The following is an 18,704-nucleotide window of genomic DNA, read 5'->3' on the forward strand; positions in this document are numbered from 1 at the left end:
CCCGGAGGCTCCAGAGACTGGGCTCGTGCCGAGGGACGGAAGAGGGTGCGCCCCGGCAGATCCCTTCTTGGCGTCTGGACGTGAGCTGGCCGGTCCGGGGCTTGCAGACCTCCGGGAGGAGCTGCGGAGCTGAGTGGCGACCAGGAGGACAGGCCGGGGCAGAGGACCACCGAGGGTCACCGCGGGAGGCGCTGTCGGCTGCGTCCAGGCTTGCGCCAGCGCGGGCCAAGGCTCCAAATTGGGCAAGCGGTGGCCGCAGCTCTGCGCATGTGCAGGAGGGGCCGGAGTTTCACTTTGTAACTTTTAAGTGGTCGGAACACGCCCGGCGCGGCTGGGTCCCGCCAGACACGCCGCCGCCACAGGTACAGGGGACAAGGGGCGTGAGGAGGGGGAATGCGCCCTCCGCCTTTCCCGGGACGTGCGGGGCCGGGTCCACGTCGGGGTGCGCGCCAAGTGTCCGGTTCCGGAACGGCTCCCAGCCTCCGCAGACCCCAAAGCCCCTGACCCCAAGCACGGGGTGACGACGCGGGATTGGGTGGGAGGAGAGGGTCCGGGCAGGGGACGCCGCGCCCCCATTCCAGCCCTGCGCTCCTTGGGACTTCCTGGCGGCTTTTCGCTTTCAGAGCTGGTACCTCCTTCTTCCCCACCCCTCTCTTTGGGATTTGTCGGCGGAGTCCGACTTCCCCCCTAACTAGGAACGTAGCTATGGGCTTCTCGGACCCTATACGAGGCCGGGCTGAGAAAGGGCCAAGCGTCCGAGTCTCCTGACGCCAGGAAGGCAGAGGCCACCCTCGGGCTGTCCCTGGGTGACCACTTCCTGCAGCCTTGGCGGAGTCCTGAGGAGGGAGGCTGGGGACTCGGGGACTGGGGGGAAGGGCGGGGGCGGAAGGGGTGAGGCGAGCTCTGCTAAGAAACCAAATCCTCAAAGGTTCCAGCACCTGATAAGACTAGCTACCTGAGGCCCTGGAGGGGCCTTGGTCATTCAGCCCTAGGCAGGTGGTGACCTCTTCAAGGGCAGGGGTGGACAGCCTGGTGGACCCACTGACCCTCCCTTGACACCTGTCAGGTCATCCTCAAGTCTGCTGTGCCTTCAAGGGGATATGAACGGAAGCCGAGGCTCCTTTTCTTTTCACACGCCCCTCTCCTTTGTTTAGTGTGGGGGCAAAGGTCTCTCCTAGCTGTTCATTGGGCTCTAACAGAGAAGACGTCAGGTGGGATCCTGCCCTTGTGTTTCCCATTAGCTGGAGGGGCGACTTAAAATAAAGGCAAACAGCTTCTAATTGCTTGCTAGGGCCGGGTCCTGAGCTAAGTGCTTTACAGGTGTTTGGGGTCTGTGCCTCCCAACAGCCCCGGGAGAGAGAGTCATCACTCGCACTTCCTGGCGAAGGAAGCCGAGGCACAGAGTGGTTAGGCTGCTTGTCTGAACTGTGTGGTGCTGAGACCCTAACTCCAGAGCCTGCTCACATAATCCCTGAGCCACACTGCCTCTCGTTTCAGCCAGGGGCCTTGTCATTTCCTTTGTGCTCCAGGGTAGAGGTAAACAGTTGTCCGGGTTACTGGGTCCTGTTTGGTGTTGCCATAAGAAGTTTGTATTTTACTTTGCAACCTTATTCTGCATCTGAAAGACCAGAGTTAGCTCCTGAGGCAGAAGGCCTGGAGCTGCTTGTAGTTTTGCTATCCTCATCACAGGATTGAAAGATTTGGTGATGATAAAATTACGCTGAATTTGTACGGGCCTTCTTGCAAGAACGAACAATATCCATATACTTCCTGCAACATTCTGCTGGTATTTCTAGAGCTTGTCAAGTTGGCCACCAGGCCAGTCCTTGCTGCTAATGGAGACTGGCAGTGGGTTAGCATAGGTAGTTTACTTTGGCAAATGTAGACCAGCTGTTGGATTTAGCGCTCTCCCACTGGCCACAATCAGACGCTTGCCTGCACATGGATTGAACTTTGGATTGGGAGCGTGAAGTCACCTGCTGCCCACTCTGGCTCTTGGGCCTCAGCAGTAATTTTTGGCTTTCCTACCCTCAGCATATTAAGTAAGAATAAGGGGATGAATGGAGAATTTCTGGAAGGCACAGGTAAGTGCTAGGCATTCACATACATCTAGGATGACTGAATATTGCCAGGGGTTCTCAGCCAGGCAGTGCCACTGCAACCACAGTGCCTAGCTGCTGGTTTGGCCTCCTCTCTACAGCTGCCAGCTGGGTGCTCCCCTCCCCCTGCCTTCTCAGCCTGGCAGCACTGTCCCATGGTGTCTGTGTTCCCAGCTGCCCACTCAGAGCGTGCCTGTTTGTGAAGATGCAGAGGGGCTGTCCCATTGAGAGCCAGAGGGACGGAGCTGTTTCAGGGGTATCTGGACTTTACGTGTCTAATGGGCAGGGACAGGCTGGGACTGAGCTGAAAGGTCTGAGAGAGATTGTGGGTCCCCAGAGCTGTGCCCTAACCTGGGTGCTCATCGGAGAGGGCAGACAGGACTGGCCACCTGACCTTACCTCCATCTCAGGCTGAGAGTATTTGCTAGCCACCTCCCTGAGTTCTTATCAAACTTTGTCAAACCACCCTGGGAAGCCTATTTGGCAAGAGACAAGTAACTTAGAGGCATGACTGGGGCTGGAGGGAGGGGAAGAGGAGCCGCAGGTGTTTCCCTCCGCGGAGGCCTCTCTCCTTCTCTGCGGCACTGGCGAGGGTATGCCACTCCCAGCACCACCACAGCACCCTCCCCTTTCCAGGGACAATGCTCCCTCTGTGAGCATTTTATGGGGATGTTTTTTCTTTCCACTTCACTTTTCAAACCTTCCTTGTTCATGCTGCTGTGTTCCCTTTTCCTGATTCTAGCTCTTGGGGAACCGTGGGGAGCCTCTCCAGTAGCACTAGCCCTTGGGGCCCAGGTGAAGTCCTTTGCCCGGGGCCCTACCGTGAGCCCACAGCCTCCAGGGTTTCTGTGGGAGAGGGCTGCTCCCCTAGACCCAGCAGGTCCTTGAGCCATTGGCGAAGAGGAGAGAGGCTGGGGCCACAGGTGCTGGCCGAGGAAGGAGGAGTAGGGTCGCACAGAGGAGCACTGATGGATGGAGAACCAGTTCTGGGAGTTTGGGGAGAGATCCAGGCAGGAGGAAGCCCACTGGGCAGAACCTAAAGCTCCGTATGGGCAGCATGCATACACGGGTGTGTGCTCGAGGGTTTCCATCCAGACCCCTACACTGGAAAAGGGTGGCTCCCATGTGATGCTGGGTGTCTGTGATCCTTCAGGAAAGTCTACAGTTTGGTACCCCAGGACTCGCTGATCAGGAAAGCCCTGCAGGACATGAGCGTTAGGCCCGAGGCCTGACCCTTGGCAGCTTGGGAGGTGGCTGGGGCTGCTTTTGCCTTTGCCAGAGACAGCTCCAACTGAGGACCTCTCCAACAGGCCCATCCACAGTCCTTCCTTCCCCTAGTGTCTGGTAAGTGTAGGGATAGGAAGGAGGGATAGGTGGTGGCCTCAAAGTGCTGGGCTGGGGTGTTCCATTGGGTGGTGCCACTGGGGGGTTTTAAAGGGAAGCCAAGAACATCTGTGTTCCAGAGGTCACTCTTGTGACACTCTGTTCGGAGTCAGCAGCCCCATGACTCTGGCATCACAACCCCCACTACCTCCAGCCATTGCCAAGTCTCTTAGAAGGTTGAGAAAGTGACTTGGCTCTCTGTGGGATGCTCTCATGCTCTTGGGCTTTCCACTCATTCACCCTTCCTGTGCTTCGTGTGTGTGTGTGTGTGTGTGTGTGTGTGTGTGTGTGGGTGTGGGTGTGGGTGTGGGTGTGGGTGTGTAGGTGTCCATGTGTGATTGTCCCCAGCACTGCAGGCCTAGGAGTTACCCAACATACACACCTCACCAGCACTACTGGTATCCAAACATCTGTTTGGGTTCTCTATATCTTTTCTTCTTGTTCTCAAGATCTTTGTTCCTGTAACAGCTAGAAGCACCAGACTTAGCAGAAAAATCCCCTGGGAATTCTAGGTTTACCAGATTTGGGCAGGTGGGATCTTAAGCAAGTCCAGGCTGAATATGTGTTCTGGCCCTTCAGCCACAGCATGAGAACTTGGACACTAACTCCCGGGCCTCTGGTGTCGGGACAGACACTGGAGATTTCTATTAGCTTCACCAGGGGCGGCAGGAGCATCAGGTCAACAACCCAGCCTAGAGCAGTGTTTGCTTTGGAAATGCTGGGCCTTGCAGTTAGACTGATGGTACCCAGGAGGGGTATGTGTGTGTGAAAGGGCGGAGCTGGGGGACCCAGAGGTCCCTGAGGAGGCCCTGGGACTCCTGACTCCCTCCCCATCCCTACCCTAGACCACCCCCTTTGCTTTTTCCTCTGTGGCAAAGTAAAAAGAGAACTGGCATCTGAGAGTCAGGACACTGGGTTTGAGATTCAATTCTTCCCTGACCAGCTCCTTAACCTTAAGCTTGGGGCAAGTTATTAAACCTCTGAGGCTTGGTTTCCAAGTATAGCAGATGGACCCATCTCTGAGGTCCCAGCTCTGACATTCTGTGAGCAGTGGGAGTGAGGTGTTGTCTGTGGCTTGCGGATGGACCATCGTGAATACTTGGATGTTCCCTTCTTCCCTGTTTGTTTATCCCGGTGTTTTCCTCTTCCTGCCTTTATGTGCCTTTCTCCCTCTCCCCTGCCTGTACTCTAGATCTGCTAGTGGCTTCTGCAGGAGTGACTTTCCCAACACGAGTCCTTGAGGCTAGAGGAACTTTAGGACTTAAGCGAGCAGCTGCAGCAACTCTGTCCCTCCCTTGCTACATGTCGCCCCTTCTTGGGATCTGCCCACTGTGTCCTGGATGAGCCATCCACTCTGACCGTCTGATCTCCTGAGATTGTCCCACAATGGAGCCATTCTCTGTGGACACTGCCAGGCACGCAGAGGTCCAATGTCTGGTTCTCCCAGACTCCTTGCTGCTGGCTCCCTGTGCCCGACTAGTCCCTGGGGAAATGCCCACCTTTGGCTCTGCCAGCACTGGTGGGAACCTGCAAGAAATTTGAGCCCTGAACGTCTGCCTTGTCCTGTTGTCCTGTGCTCCAGGGAAGACAGGCGTGATGACGGACTCCCCATTCCTGGAGCTGTGGCAGTCCAAGGCGGTGTCCGTCAGGGAGCAGCTGGGCCTCGGGGACCGGCCCAACGACTCCTATTGCTACAACTCGGCCAAAAACAGCACCGTGCTCCAGGGGGTCACCTTTGGTGGCATCCCCACTGTCCTGCTCATAGACGTCAGCTGCTTCCTGGTGAGAGCCCTCATGAGTCGTGTCCCACTGCCTCAGTTATTTGTTTAAATCCCCCACCCAGGGCCTTCTGGGAAACTTAGATGAGAAGTCAGACATAGCTGGGTTTGAATCCCAACTCTGCTGCTTACCAGCTCTGTGACTTTGGTGAGTTACATAGCTTCTGTGCACCTCCCCTTTCTGCTCCGGAAATGGAGATCATAATTCCTACCTCAGAGAATTTTGGAGTTTGGATAAGGCCAGAATACTCACATAGCTATGCCTGTGATTACTACCGTGATTGCAGAGCTCTCAGCCTGTCGTATCTTTAAGGCCCTTGGGAAGGGTCATCTCAAGGGGTTGAGACATGTGAATGGAGAGTACGGACTAGAATAGAGCAGCTGCAATTCCCAAGTGTCACCTCCTGTTCCCCTCTGGCATCCCTGGGGTTTTTAAAGAATCAGAAGCTGGACCAGGTACAGTGGCTCATGCCTGTAATCCCAGCACTTTGGGAGGCTGAGGTGAGTAGATTGCCTGAGGTCAGGAGTTCGAGACCAGCCTGGCTAACATGGTGAAACCCTGTCTCTACTAAAAATACAAAAAATTAGCTGGGTGTGGTGGTAGGTGCCTGTAATCCTGGCTACTCTGGAGGCCGAGGCAGGAGAATTACTTGAACCCGGGAGGCCGAGGCAGGAGAATTACTTGAACCCGGGAGGCAGAGTTGCAATGAGCCGAGATCACGCCACTGCACTCCAGCCTGTGCAACAAGAGCAAGACGCTGTCTCAAAAAAAACCAAAACAAAACAAAAAAAGAATTAGAAGCTGATTCTTAGAGCGTACCTTCAGCAGGTGGCCTTTCTTTAACGTAGCTCTCCTTGTTCACAAAGATGCCTCATGGCATTGTTCTTCCTTATGCAGACTCAACGTTGGCTGGCTGAGATTTATTGGGGTTAAAGTGCCCCTTCTTTTCACAAATGCCATGGGCTGGCCAGTGCCTCTTGATGCTGTCTCCTAACATGTAGAAGAGACCATCTGAGTGAAGGGGGCAGATGGCTCTGATGGAGTAAACATCCTTGGACTGCTTGGAGCTGGAGATCAGGCTTGGGTGGGGAACATGGGGAGGGTGGCTTAGGGTAGCAGGGAGGAGTGGGCAGGGGTGTGGGGGTGGATTTCAGAGTTGGTGGAATTAGAGGAGGGTGGCCCTGGGTCTTCAGGGTGGGGAGAGTTTGGCCAAAGTGAGGAGTACAGAGAGGGGGGCCTGGGCAGGGACCCTAGGTGGGCTGGGGGGGTATTGTTGCAACAGTGTTGGCTGAGAAGAGAGTCACCCTCTATTTTGCTGCTGAAGGTGAATTTTTTTTTTTTTCTTTGAGACAAGGTCTCACTCTGTCACCCAGGCTGAAGTACAGTGGCATAATCACAGTTCACTGCGACTTCCTCCTCCTGGGCTCAAGCAGTCCTCCCACCTCAGCCTCCTGCATAGGTGGGACTACAAGCACATGCCACCGTGTCTGGGTTATTTTTGTATTTTTGGTAGAGATGGGATTTCACACCATGTTGCCTAGGCTGGTCTCAAACTCCTGAGCTCAAGCGATTCACCAGCCTTGGCCTCCCAAAGTGCTGGGATTACAGGAGTGAGCCACGGTGCCCGGCCAGGGGTGGATTTTTATTGCAGTAAGTTTTGGGGGTGGGGGAGGGGGGACACATAAGAGCCAGAGGGCCCTGGAGAGCATGGGTTTGTGGGAAGTGTCTGCCCTGCACAGGCCAGGGCGGCAGCCGCTGTGGACAGAGAGGGCAGGCACCTGCTGAGCAGGTTTCATGGTTTTCCTACGACACGACTCACCTGCCTTTGAAAATATGTCACCAACTTCCTGATTCACCTGAAGAAAATTCCACGAGAACTCAGTGCCTCTGGGGTTCAGGTCTTCTGGATTTCCTTCAGGAAAACAAAGCCTACCTTCAAAACCCCTGTTTCTGATCAGAGCAGGCAGGAGTGTGCTTACTAAGATGTATTTCTCTACCTCCCTGAACATCAAAGAGAGGGACCCTGTCTAGGGAGGGAAGAGAGGCAGGAACATGGCAGGGAGCCTGCCAAGGTGGACTGTGGGGAGTGAGGACAGTCTAGAATGTACAGATGTCTAGAGCTAACTGGCTTAGTCCAGCCCTGAGGTTGCCATTGGACACAAGCTTGCTGAGGTGTCCCAGCTTACGGAGGCCAAGCCAGCCCAAGCACAGGTTCTCGTGGGGCCTTGCTGCCTGCATGCGTGCTCTGTGCCGGGGGATTGCAGGCCTGCAGGGCCTGCCTTCAGGGAAACCAAACTCAGAGGAAAAATCTGACCGTTTCTGGCTCAGCCTGAGGAGGCTCTGCTACCTTGGTTCTGTAATTTAAAATGAAATTTTCTGGCCAGCATGGTGGCTCACGCCTGTAATCCCAGCACTTGGGAGGCTGAGGCAGGTGGATCACCTGAGGTCAGGAGTTCGAGACCAGCCTGACCAATATGGTGAAACCCTGTCTCTACTAAAATACAAAAATCACCTGGGCGTGGTGGCGGGCACCTGTAGTCCCAGCTACTCTGGAGGCTGAGGCACAAGAATTGCTTGAACCTGGGAGGGGAAGTTGCAGTGAGCCGAGATCGTGCCACTGCACTCCAGCCTGGGTGACAGAGTGAGACTCCCTCCATCTCAAAAAAAAAAAAAAAAAAAAGAAAAATTTTCTGTAAAATGAAGAAGGATGCTGGTTCCTGGGGCTGCTCTGGGGCCAGACCTTACCCTCCTGCTCAGGGGCCACTGAAGGCAGAGCAGGGCCTGAGACTGGGCCTTGTGGTGTCACCGCTGCCTTGAGAGCAAGAGACAGGGCTGACGTGCAGAACTAGGCAGGCTCCAGGCAAGCTTGGCGTCAGCACTGGCAGCCTTGGTGGCGTGGGCACAGGTGACAGGAGCTGGTGAAGGGGGTGAGCAAAGCATCCGGGCTACTGAGCTGTGTGGGCTTGGGCAGTTCCGTGCCCTCTCTGGGCCTGGGTGTTTTCCTTCTAGCCCTGCTGAGTGCAGGCAGGTGGGCTTTACCCCTGAGACCGCTGTGTCTTCTAATGAGAAGCCATCCAATATGCTTTTACTTGGTTTCTTTTCTGTTTTTAGTTCTTAATCTTGGTGTTTTCTATTATAAGAAGAAGATTCTGGGACTATGGCCGCATTGCCCTGGTGTCAGAAGCAGACAGGTAAAGATATATCGCCTAGGCTGTGAGCATGCGTGTGCGTACGTGTGAGTGTGTATATGTGCGTGCGTGCATATGAGTGTGTGTGTACATATATGTGTGTATAGTGTGTGTGTGTGTGTCCCTGGAATGGGCTGGGGGCTTATGAAGCCCTCCGTGTGGGCAGGACCCACACGTGACACTCCTATGAGATTGTGTTCATTAAGTGTATCTACCTGGCCTGTACCAACAGCTGTTCTCTTTGCTCTTCACCACAGACCCATGAGGTCGGCCTCGCTACCCTCATTGTGCTCACAAAACAAAAAACAAAAACCCAGGCTCAGATGCTCAGCTCCCTCAGGGCTTCTGTTGGGCCAAGGCCGTGAACCTTGTTGGCTTTGGACTGGTTGCTTTAGATACTGAGGGCTTTCATTATCCTCTGAAGAGGATGCCCATTTTCTTTCTCACCTTGAGTATTTTTAAGTGATCATCTTTGAAATTAATTAGCTTGGGGCCAGGGCTGGGTGAGGATCAAGGGCAGCAGAGCCATCAGGGAACTGCCCCACCCTCCTGCCAGGTCAGCGCCAGCTTTGGATGAGTCTGTTACAAAGCACAGGCTCCCTCGGCCAGGCCTCAGGTCCTTCCAATTCTGCGTGGGGCTCCAGGATTCTCTGTTCATGTCGCCTGAAGGGTGACAGTGAATTCTGGATCTGCACAACCTGACGTTCCAGCTCCAGCTGGCTGTTTGCACCAGGATCTTGTGTCAGATGTGGTAATAGGAAGTGAGTGATGAAAACTCAGGGACTGGCCCCAGATGCCACCCAGAGCGCCCGTCTGGGGGCTCCTCAGGCAGACCCTCCACTCTCAGGTGCCTCCTGACATGTGGCCTGTGCGGCAGGGTCCTTTGAACTGGGAAGAGGAGGTGTACCTGAAAATGTACCGTCCTTCCCCATGGTCCCTGCTCTGGGATTTGCTAAAGTCTGAGGTGGTGATGACCTTGGACTGTTGGAGAGAAACTTTTGGGACATCTGATGCCTTTACGGCACATTCGGCTGGAAGTGGGGCCATGTACTCTGGTTGAAAAGACCACGTGGGGATCAGAGGGCCCTGCTGTATCCCTGGCTGTGCGACCTTGGTCAAGGCCCCAAACTTGTTAGGGTCAGTCTCCTTCTGTCCTCTCTTCCCCATGAGGTCACTGCGAAGGTCAAAAGGGACAGTGTCTCTGCAAAGGCTTTTAAAGTTGAGTTTCGTCATGTGTTTTGTCTTCAGCAGGGGGACAGTAGAACCAGGAATAGGAGACTAGATAGAGAAAAGGAGTCACAGCCAGGCGTGTTGGCTCACACCTATAATCCCAGCACTTTGGGAGGCCGAGGCAGGTGGATCATGAGGTCAGGAGTTCAAGACCAGCCTGGCCAAGATGATGAAACCCCGTCTCTATTAAAAATACAAAAATTAGCCAGGCATGGTGGTGGCGGGTGCCTGTAAGCCCAGCTACTCAGGAGGCTGAGGCAGAGAATTGCTTGAATCCAGGAGGCAGAACTTGCAGTGAGCCAAGATTGCACCACTGCACTTCCAGCCTGGGTGACAGAGCCAGACTCCGTCTCAAAAAAAAAAAAAAGAAAGAAAAAAAAGAAAAGCAGTCACATATACATATTGCAAACACCTCAGACTTATAGCACGTGGGGTGTTTTTATGGGGGTACTGGCAAGAAAGGATCTGATTAAAATACCACAATATATAGTGCCATCATTTGTCCACTCTAAAACATATGTTTTGACATTTTCTCTTCTCTGAAATTGGGAGGCATCTTGTTATTGATGGGTGGTCATAGTTTATTTGGCAGCATTTTTTCTTTAGTGTTTCATAAAATAATTATGCAAATTACAACCAGTGGTATCTTAGATTTGATAAAATGTAGTATTTATTCCAAGTTTTATTTGATAATATAGGGAAATATGCTATAAATAGGCAACACTTTGAAGTCACTTTAGCTAGACGAGTCACAGTGGTGTGGTTTCTGGGTGTTGACCCCTTGCTGTTCATCCTGTATAACATAGAGTTTTATACCATGCCTGGGAATGGTCATTGTCCTTGTCTCTATCTTTCACAGAGTGAGTTATATTTTGTCCCAGCCATCGAGGGCTGGTAGCTTTGGTTCTGAGCTCCAAGAGGCAGCAAAATACTGGACATGATCTTTTTGACTTTTTTGGCTTTTTTTTTTTCTAAGAATTATCTGTCATTTTGTTTCTTTTTGTGTCTCTAGCGAGCCCAGATTTCAGAGATTGTCATCGACTTCCTCCTCAGGTCAACAAGACTTTGAAAATGAGCTGGTTGGTATCTAAGGCACAGTTGTGGTCATGGCCAGGGGGTGGGGACTGGCAGTCATGGTTTTGGGGAGGGAGCAGGGCGGATCTTGAGTGGCAAGTGCTGGAGAAAGTGCTTTTCTGCATGGACGAAGGCACCTGAACTTGGGAAATACCACAGGAGAGATGGCAGCTGGATGTCCCAGGATCTTGAGACTGGATGAACTTGCAGGCAGGAAGGGGTACAGAATCCCTTGGGCTTCCCCAGCACTTCTCTCTCTTACACCTATGGCTTTGTATGACAGTTAATTATGGACTTGTTGGCTGGATTATGAGCCAGATGTGGGCAGGAGCCCTGCCTTCTCCAGCCCTGTTCCCCAGCGCCTGATGCCTAATAGGTGTTTAGTCATTGTTGAATGAATTATTGAACAAATATTTGTCTTTCCTAGCTGGATAACAGCCCAGCTTTAGGGGTATTAAGTTTAAGAGATGTGAAGGACAATAAAACCTACAGACACCCTTTCCCCCTAACGCCCACTCCAGCAGACCGGCCAGTCCATTAGGCTTGTCTCCTCTCTTTTGCCTCACCTCTTGGTCAGTGATTGTAAACAATCAAACAGCAGCCCACATCACTTTGCCCAGAGCTGCCCTGAGCTTTCATCAGCTTTTGATCTAAGTTTTGTGATTTGACCACGAAGTTGTCAAGAGATTTTAGCAAGAATTCCAGGCATGTGGTGTATATTGTGAAGTACTGGGCTCATGCTTGCTGAATATGGGATAAAAGCACTGTTTTTTGTACAACAGGAGGTTAAATGGTTATTTAATGTCAAAGGCAATGGTTGCATCTGCCTCTCAAAGACACAGATGTTGGAAGCTAAATCCCTGTTCTCTCTGTTTCCAGGGATGCTGTCCCTGGCTGACTGCCATCTTCCGTCTGCAGTGAGTACACCAGGGGGCAGCTGCTGGGAGGCCTTTGGGCTGGTTTTTTTGGGTGTTTGGCCAGTCAAGAGGCAAGAGCCAAGATGCTTGATCTTAAGATGGGGTCTCTTAGATACTTTTTAGTTAATGTCCAAAGCAGTATGTGAGGGCTGAGAATCAAGGTGGCCAGGCAGCCCCTGGGGTCAGGGGCGGAGGAAGGAGGCCTGTAGGATTGGAGCCTCCATGCTGGAGGGCACACAGTCCCTGCTGGAGCCTGGGGCTTCCCAAATTGAGCTGGATCCCAAGAGTTCTTGAAGATAGAGATGAACTTTATTTATTTCAACATATTCAGTGGAAATCATATGTTCATCTCTCATAATACTGCACAAACTAATTAAAGCTATTTTTTTGCTTTAATTATTCAACTTAATATTTAACACCAATTAGATGTCAATGGAAGCTCTCCTAGGCAGGTTTGCATGTCTTTGAATTAGTGAAAAGTGAAGAAATATAATATATTCAATTCATTTGGTTACAAGCTTTCTTTTTTTCAATGGGGCCCATGGAGAGAAATCTAAAAGATTATTAAAAGTGATTAAGAGCCAGTTAGTTACCTCTCATGTGGTGGAGGGAGCCAGGAGGCGGGGACTAATGTGAGTCTTGGTTCTCACCTGCTGCCATATTCCATTGAATCTAAGAAGTTGTTGTTGTAAGATGCTTGTTATTTTTTTGTTTTTTTATTTTTGAGACCGAGTTTTGCTCTTGTCGCCCGGGCTGGAGTGCAATGGCACGATCTCGGCTCACCGCAACCTCCGCCTCCCGGGTTCAAGCGATTCTCCTGCCTCAGCCTCCAGAGTAGCTGAGATTACAGGCATGCGCCACCATGCCCGGCTAATTTTTTGGTATTTTTAGTAGAGACGGGGTTTCTCCATGTTGGTCAGGCTGATCTCGAACTCCCGACCTCAGGTGATCCGCCCACCTCGGCCTCCCAAAGTGCTGGGATTACAGGCATGAGCCACCGTGCCCGGCCCAGATGCATGTTATTTTTTATAGCACTAAGAACAAGAAAATGTTGCCAGCTAAGCTACCATCAACTATAACGATAGCGTACACCTCATTTCAGAGGAGTTGAAATAGACCAGCTGCGGTGGCTGACGCCTGTAATCCCAACACTTTGGGAGGCTGAGGCAGGCAGATCACGAGGTCAGGAGTTCAAGACCAGCCTGGCCAAAATGGTGAAACTCCGTCTCTACTAAAAATACAAAAATTAGCCAGGCTTGGTGGCAGGTGCCTGTAATCCCAGCTACTCGGGAGGCTGAGGCAGGAGAATCGCTTGAAACCGGAAGGCGGAGGTTGCAGTGAGCCAAGATCACCCCACTGCCCTCCAGCCTGCATGAAAGAGCACAACTCTGTCTCAAAAAAAAAAAAAAAAAAAAAAAAAGAAAATGACATCTTAGAATTGATGAAATGTGGTGGCTATAGGATGAAATGTTCTGGGCCTCAGTTTCCCCAGAAAAAAGGAGGCTGAGGATAACATATGCTCAGCCTACTTCAAAGGAATGAATACATGTGAGAGCATGTTGTAAATGTTCGGTTTGGTAGGAGTTGTTCCCAGGGGAACTGGCAGGAGACACAGCCTCGTGGGAGACAGTCAACTCTGGTCTGGAACAGGAGGAAGCAGGAGGCGAGTTAGTTTATTTAGAAATGAGAACAATGTAGTTAATTGCAAAGCCTTATCCTCTAGATAAATAGTAATCAGGACTCATATGAACAGGCATATTTCTGAACATCTGCTGATACCATGTACAGCACTAGGTGTTTGATGCTTATTATCTCTTGAGCCCCTGCTAAGCCGATGAGGTAGGCAGTGGGCAGTTTCCTTGCTCGAGGTCAGAGGCAGGTAAGCCACATGACCTGCCCTCAGGTGGAGGCGGCTGCGCTGGATTACACTGTCATCTGACTGCAAAGCCCATGCTGACATCTTTCAGATCTGCCTTTTTATGATGCAGCCCTTGCCCCCCTGAGCTCTTCCCAAAGCACTGCTTTCCCAGCCTAGAAGCAGCGCCTTCAGGGAGTGGGAAAGAGCAGAGTGCCCTGCACCTTCTCCCTCTGTAGCACAAAAGTCTGGCTTGTGTGAAGCTGGAATTTTCTGAGTCCCCAGTGGACCCAGAGCCTCCAAGTGTAGCACTCCAAGGGTGGGAAAGGGTGGAGCAAGTCACCTCCCCATCTCTGGGGACACAGGGAGGAGGCCAGGGAGGTAGGATGGACTGGGACTCTTGGCTCCACCTCAGGTCTCCACCTGAGGGGGAGACAGGAAACAGGTGGGGGTCTGGGGCCCGGGCATATTCCCAACTTTATTCTTTTTTTTTTTTTTTTTTCTTTTTTGAGATGGAGTCTCACTCTTTCACCCAGGCTGGGGTGCAGTAGCGGGATCTCGGCTCACTGCTACCTCCACCTCCCAGGTTCAAGCAATTCTCCTGCCTCCCGAGTTGCTGGGATTATAGGCATGCACCACCACACTTGGCTAATTTTTTTTTTTTTGTATTTTTAGTAGAGACAGAGTTTCACCATGTTGGCCAGGCTGGTCTTGAACTCCTGACCTCAGGTGATCCACCTGTCTCAGCCTCCCAAAGTGCTGGTATTACAGGTGTGAGCCACTGTGCCCAGCCCTAACTTCATTCTGAATGTGATTCCTTAGAAGCAGGACAGGGCTGTGAGATGACTGTATTTACATACCTTTCCCACACACGTAACTTGGGCACAAATGTTTCTAGCAACATCAGATAGAGTACTGGTATTCCTTTACCTCGAGTATGGTACAGGGGCTAAGACGGTGGGCTCTGGAATTTATATCATGTGAGATCCTGAAAGTTATGCAAATTTCCTGTGCCTTTATTTCCTCATATGTGAACAAAAATGTGGGGATAGCAATCGAACCATCTCATAAGAGTGTGGTGAGGATGATATGAGACACTTCATGCAGAGCCCCGAGGCCTGTTCCACTGCTCATTAAGATTCCTCTGTGTCTTGGCCAGTGATGACCAGATCCTGGAATGGTGTGGGGAGGACTCCATCCACTACCTGTCCTTCCAGAGGCACATCATCTTCCTGCTGGTGGTGGTCAGCTTTTTGTCTCTGTGCGTCATCCTGCCCGTCAACCTCTCAGGGGACTTGCTGGGTAATGACCCTCCTCACCCTTGTCTATGTTGTAATGGGGCAGAGTGGCAGTCCTAGGGAAAGGGCTCACTGTGGTAGACCAGAACCCCAGGAGTCATGCCCTAATTCGGATGTAAGATGGTCTCAGGGTGACTCTCTGAACATTTCCATCTGATTAAAGATCTGGAGCAAACCTAGGCTAAAACTGGGGCCCCGATATCAATGTCTGGTTCTATTTAAATAGGGAAAAAAGCCCCCCAAGATTTACAGAATCAGGGGCTGTCAGAGAGTCTTTTATACTTTCCTGCCCTCACCCAAATTAGGAGGTCACAATTAATGGACCCAGAAGATATCCATGATACTTAACTAAAATCAGGTGTGGCATTATATCTAAGGGCAACTGTAAGAATCCACCTTCCAAAATGCCACCATGAATCCACTTAGGATACCCAGTGGTTCCCAATGTTGGTTTTGTAACAACGTGGGATGTTTTTAGTTTTCTCAAAACAAAATGAATTCATATTTTGCCTTTACCTGCAACGGAAGGTTGAGAAGTTATCAGGGAGCATTTTGGTTTCAAGCAGAGGCCTTGATGGTGTAGCTCTGGAAAGACCAATCAGACGTCTTCCTGCTGGTCCAGACATGCTCCTGCTCCCCAGAGCTCCACAAACCAAGGCTGATTTGTTACACCCCCTCCTGCTTCTCCACGTGACCCTGGAACTAAGTATCTGTGCTTCTCTGCAGACAAAGACCCGTACAGTTTTGGGAGGACGACAATAGCAAACCTACAGACTGAGTGAGTATGGAGCCCGTGGGGATGGGTGAGACCAAGGAGAAGGCAGGTCGGGAGCCCGGGGCAGGCCAGAGGTACTCCAAAGGGGGCCGGCTGGTATCTGAAGGCCCCTTGCAGCTAGTGTGTTGTTGAGCTGTGGGCATGAACACGCCACAGGCAGGCGCTGTTTTGCCAGGGTTTTAAGAAACATGGAGGGTCCTGTGGATCTGGAGTTCATTTGTCAGGACAGGGACAGGGACCCCTCTGAAGTATTCACTGTGGGCTGAGGGGCGTTGGCCACACAGCCTCTGTGGGATCATCTCTTGCAATGAAGCTGTTGGTCCTCAGTTCAGTGCCCACTGAGGGTAACCAGGCCTCAGCTCTGCACCCCCAGCTCCCTGCCTGGGATCCCAGCCCTGATGGCAGGCGGTTTCCCTCTCAGCAATGACCTCCTTTGGCTGCACACCATCTTTGCCGTCATTTACCTCTTCCTCACCGTGGGTTTCATGCGGCACCACACTCAGTCCATTAAGTACAAAGAGGAGAACCTGGTGAGTGAGGCGGGGCTTGGGGACATGTGCTGGGAGGGACTCAGGTGGGAGTGGAAGGGCCTCCCAGGCTCTGCCGCAGGCCGTGACCGCAATGAGCTCTGGGAGGGCCTCAGGAGCCCGGCTTGCTTATTCTTGCTCACACTTGGCATCATCTTTAAAAAACAATTTCCTGGTGGATTGTTTCAAGATTTGGACAGTTACTGGTGTTAAGTAAAGAAGTTTGGATTGAGAGCAGCCATTTATCTTTGCCACCCACAGCTTCACAGGGGCGGGGAGCTTCTATGGCTTGGCTCCAGGCCTGGGTCCTCCTCTGATCTGCTGTGTGACCGCATTTGAGTCACTTCCCCTCTTTCTCAGTCTCCTGCCATGCAAAGAAGGCTCATAGAGTTGCTTTGGAATTGGATTCTTTGTACAGCCTGGAAGAAGACGCTGTGTAAATGACATGCTTTGGGGCTCCCCCGGCCACAGAAGGAGAAAACTGGAGCCTTCCGATTTCCTGTTGTTTACTTTCCAGAGGCTGGAGTGGGGTAGGAAACCTGAGCATGCTGGCACACTGGCTCGTGGGTGACTTCTCTCCCTGCTGTGTTTCCCCGACAGGTGAGGCGGACCCTGTTCATCACAGGACTCCCCAGAGATGCCAGGAAGGAGACTGTGGAGAGCCACTTCCGGTAAGCAGGCGGGGTGGCAGGGGAGCTGAGCCTGCTCCACGTAGGACCAGCACAGCCCCACCCGCAGGGCAAACACCTTAGGTGAGCGCCTTCTCTCTCTCGCTTGGGTATCCAGGTGAGATCTGAGAAGGACCTGGCCCTGCCACACGTGTATGGAGTGGCTCCCGTGTGTCAGCCCTGCTGGTGCTGTGCAATGAATAGTGCCCTGGTGGCCTATCCTCTTCAAGCAGCCTGTGCACAGTGTCCAGAGCACAGACCAGGGTGTAGGTGCAAATAAACGTCTTGAGAGCATACGGGGGAAAAAAATTGTTGACCCCGGGGTTCTTAGCGTCACCTTTGCAGAGTAAGAGAGACGGGAGCTGAGCATTTGTATGGACCCACAGGGCTAGGGTCTCACAGGTGGAAGGATCTCGGGGCCATCTCTGCGTTTGTTGGTTTGTCCACCCACTCAGTGGGTGTCTGTTGAGTGAGCACTGTGTCTGAGTCCAGGCTCTCCCTGGTAGAACCTCCTTTCCAGCGGCTCCCTTTGAGTATCTGCACCACCAATTCCTGCAGACGGAGGCTGGAGGAAAGGCTTTCCTGTGAGGAGATTACATGTGCAGCCAGGGATGCGGGGGAAGGCCCAGAGCATCAGGAAAGGTGGTCGTGGGGTGCGGGAGGCAGGGCAAGCAGGCCGGGAAGGCTCCCAGGACCCCATGCTGGAGGACCTGAAGGCTGGGCTCAGGAGCTGACATTTTATTCTTTCTTCATTCCTTTTTTTATTATCTTATTTTTTTTAGAGACAGGGTCTTGCTCTGTTGCCCAGGCTAGAGTGCAGTAGTGCAATAATAGCTTACTGCAGCCTCAGCTCCTGGACTCAAGGCATCTTCCTGCCTCAGCCTCCCAAGTAGCTGGGACTGCAGACACATGCCACCACACCCAGCTAATTTTTAAATTTTTGTGGAGATAGAGTCTTGCTATGTTGCCCAGGCTGGTCTCGAATTGCTGGGCTCAAGTGATCCTCCTGCCTTGCCCTCCCAAAGTGCTGGGATTACAGGTGTGAGCCACCATGCCTGGACTCTCTTCATTCCTTATCAATACAGCAGCCACTAATTTGTCGCATGGACTAGGAGTTGGCTACACTTTAACTTTGCACTATTTGTGAAGAAAGCACTTGCTAAGCAAATTACTAGACAGAATCGTAAACTGAATGTTTAAAATTTGAAAAACTTCTTCAGAAACTCTAAGTATTTTAGAAGTATTTACTAATATGTAAATACTCAATACCAGAATCATTTTTCTGTATTTCCTTGAAGCACCTCCTCAAAGTTGCCTGCTAGGCAACACCTGGAAACAGTAATTCCACTTAATGTATAACTTTAAAGAGAAAAAAAAGTCCCCTCATTCTCATACAAACATTGCATGACTCATGCTTTCCTCTATTTTAGGAGGCCTTTTTAGTGAATGCTGTTGCAATCCGTGGGGATTGATGTATGAATTTGCCTTTCAAGCAGGGATGCTTAAATTGCAGTTTTCTTCCTTACAGCTCTTATTGAGACCAGAAATTGTCCTACTGTTTAATTTCATGATTGACATACCTATGGGCTCTCTCTCTCACTAAAATGTAAGCACATCCAGGCCCTGTTACCAGCACCTAGAACAGTGCCTGGCAGGCGGTAGGTGGGGATTTGCATGGTTCTGGAATCCCCTGGAGTTGTATGTATAATTTTGCGTGTATGGTGAAGGGGGTATTGCATGGTGGCCATGAGCATTGACCTTGGAGCCAGGTTGCCTGTATTCACCTCCTGGCTCAGACACTCACTAGCTGTGTGATCTTGGGCACAAGCCACTTACCTCTGTCGGCCTCAGTGTACTCATCTGTAAAATGAGGACAAAACCTCACAGGTTATGATGAGGATTAAATAAATC

At 51.7% G+C, this 18,704-nt stretch overlaps 1 protein-coding gene across 5 annotated transcripts in view; it reads left to right on the forward strand.

Annotated features, from left to right (window-relative positions):
• Positions 1-265: 265 nt before the first annotated feature.
• Positions 266-18,704, forward strand: part of TMEM63A (transmembrane protein 63A) — a 36,885-nt gene continuing 18,446 nt past the window's right edge. For 2 of the 5 annotated variants that reach the window (XR_010127612.1, XM_063671300.1), the window contains exons 1-10: positions 267-362; positions 3,253-3,443; positions 5,065-5,264; positions 8,373-8,452; positions 10,692-10,758; positions 11,633-11,670; positions 14,685-14,827; positions 15,550-15,601; positions 16,020-16,128; positions 16,726-16,796. Coding sequence is in view for 4 of the 5 variants with exons in the window: in XM_063671300.1 (XP_063527370.1) it covers positions 5,079-5,264; positions 8,373-8,452; positions 10,692-10,758; positions 11,633-11,670; positions 14,685-14,827; positions 15,550-15,601; positions 16,020-16,128; positions 16,726-16,796 (746 nt within the window). In the remaining variant the exon portion in view is untranslated. Of the gene's footprint in view, positions 363-3,252; positions 3,444-5,064; positions 5,265-8,372; positions 8,453-10,691; positions 10,759-11,632; positions 11,671-14,684; positions 14,828-15,549; positions 15,602-16,019; positions 16,129-16,725; positions 16,797-18,704 lie in introns of all 5 variants that reach the window. The other 3 variants (XM_063671341.1, XM_063671245.1, XM_054502060.2) reach the window with 3 other exon arrangements.

Source organism: Pongo pygmaeus, chromosome 1 (genome assembly GCF_028885625.2).
Source record: "Pongo pygmaeus isolate AG05252 chromosome 1, NHGRI_mPonPyg2-v2.0_pri, whole genome shotgun sequence".
NCBI classification, from domain to species: Eukaryota; Metazoa; Chordata; class Mammalia; order Primates; family Hominidae; genus Pongo; species Pongo pygmaeus.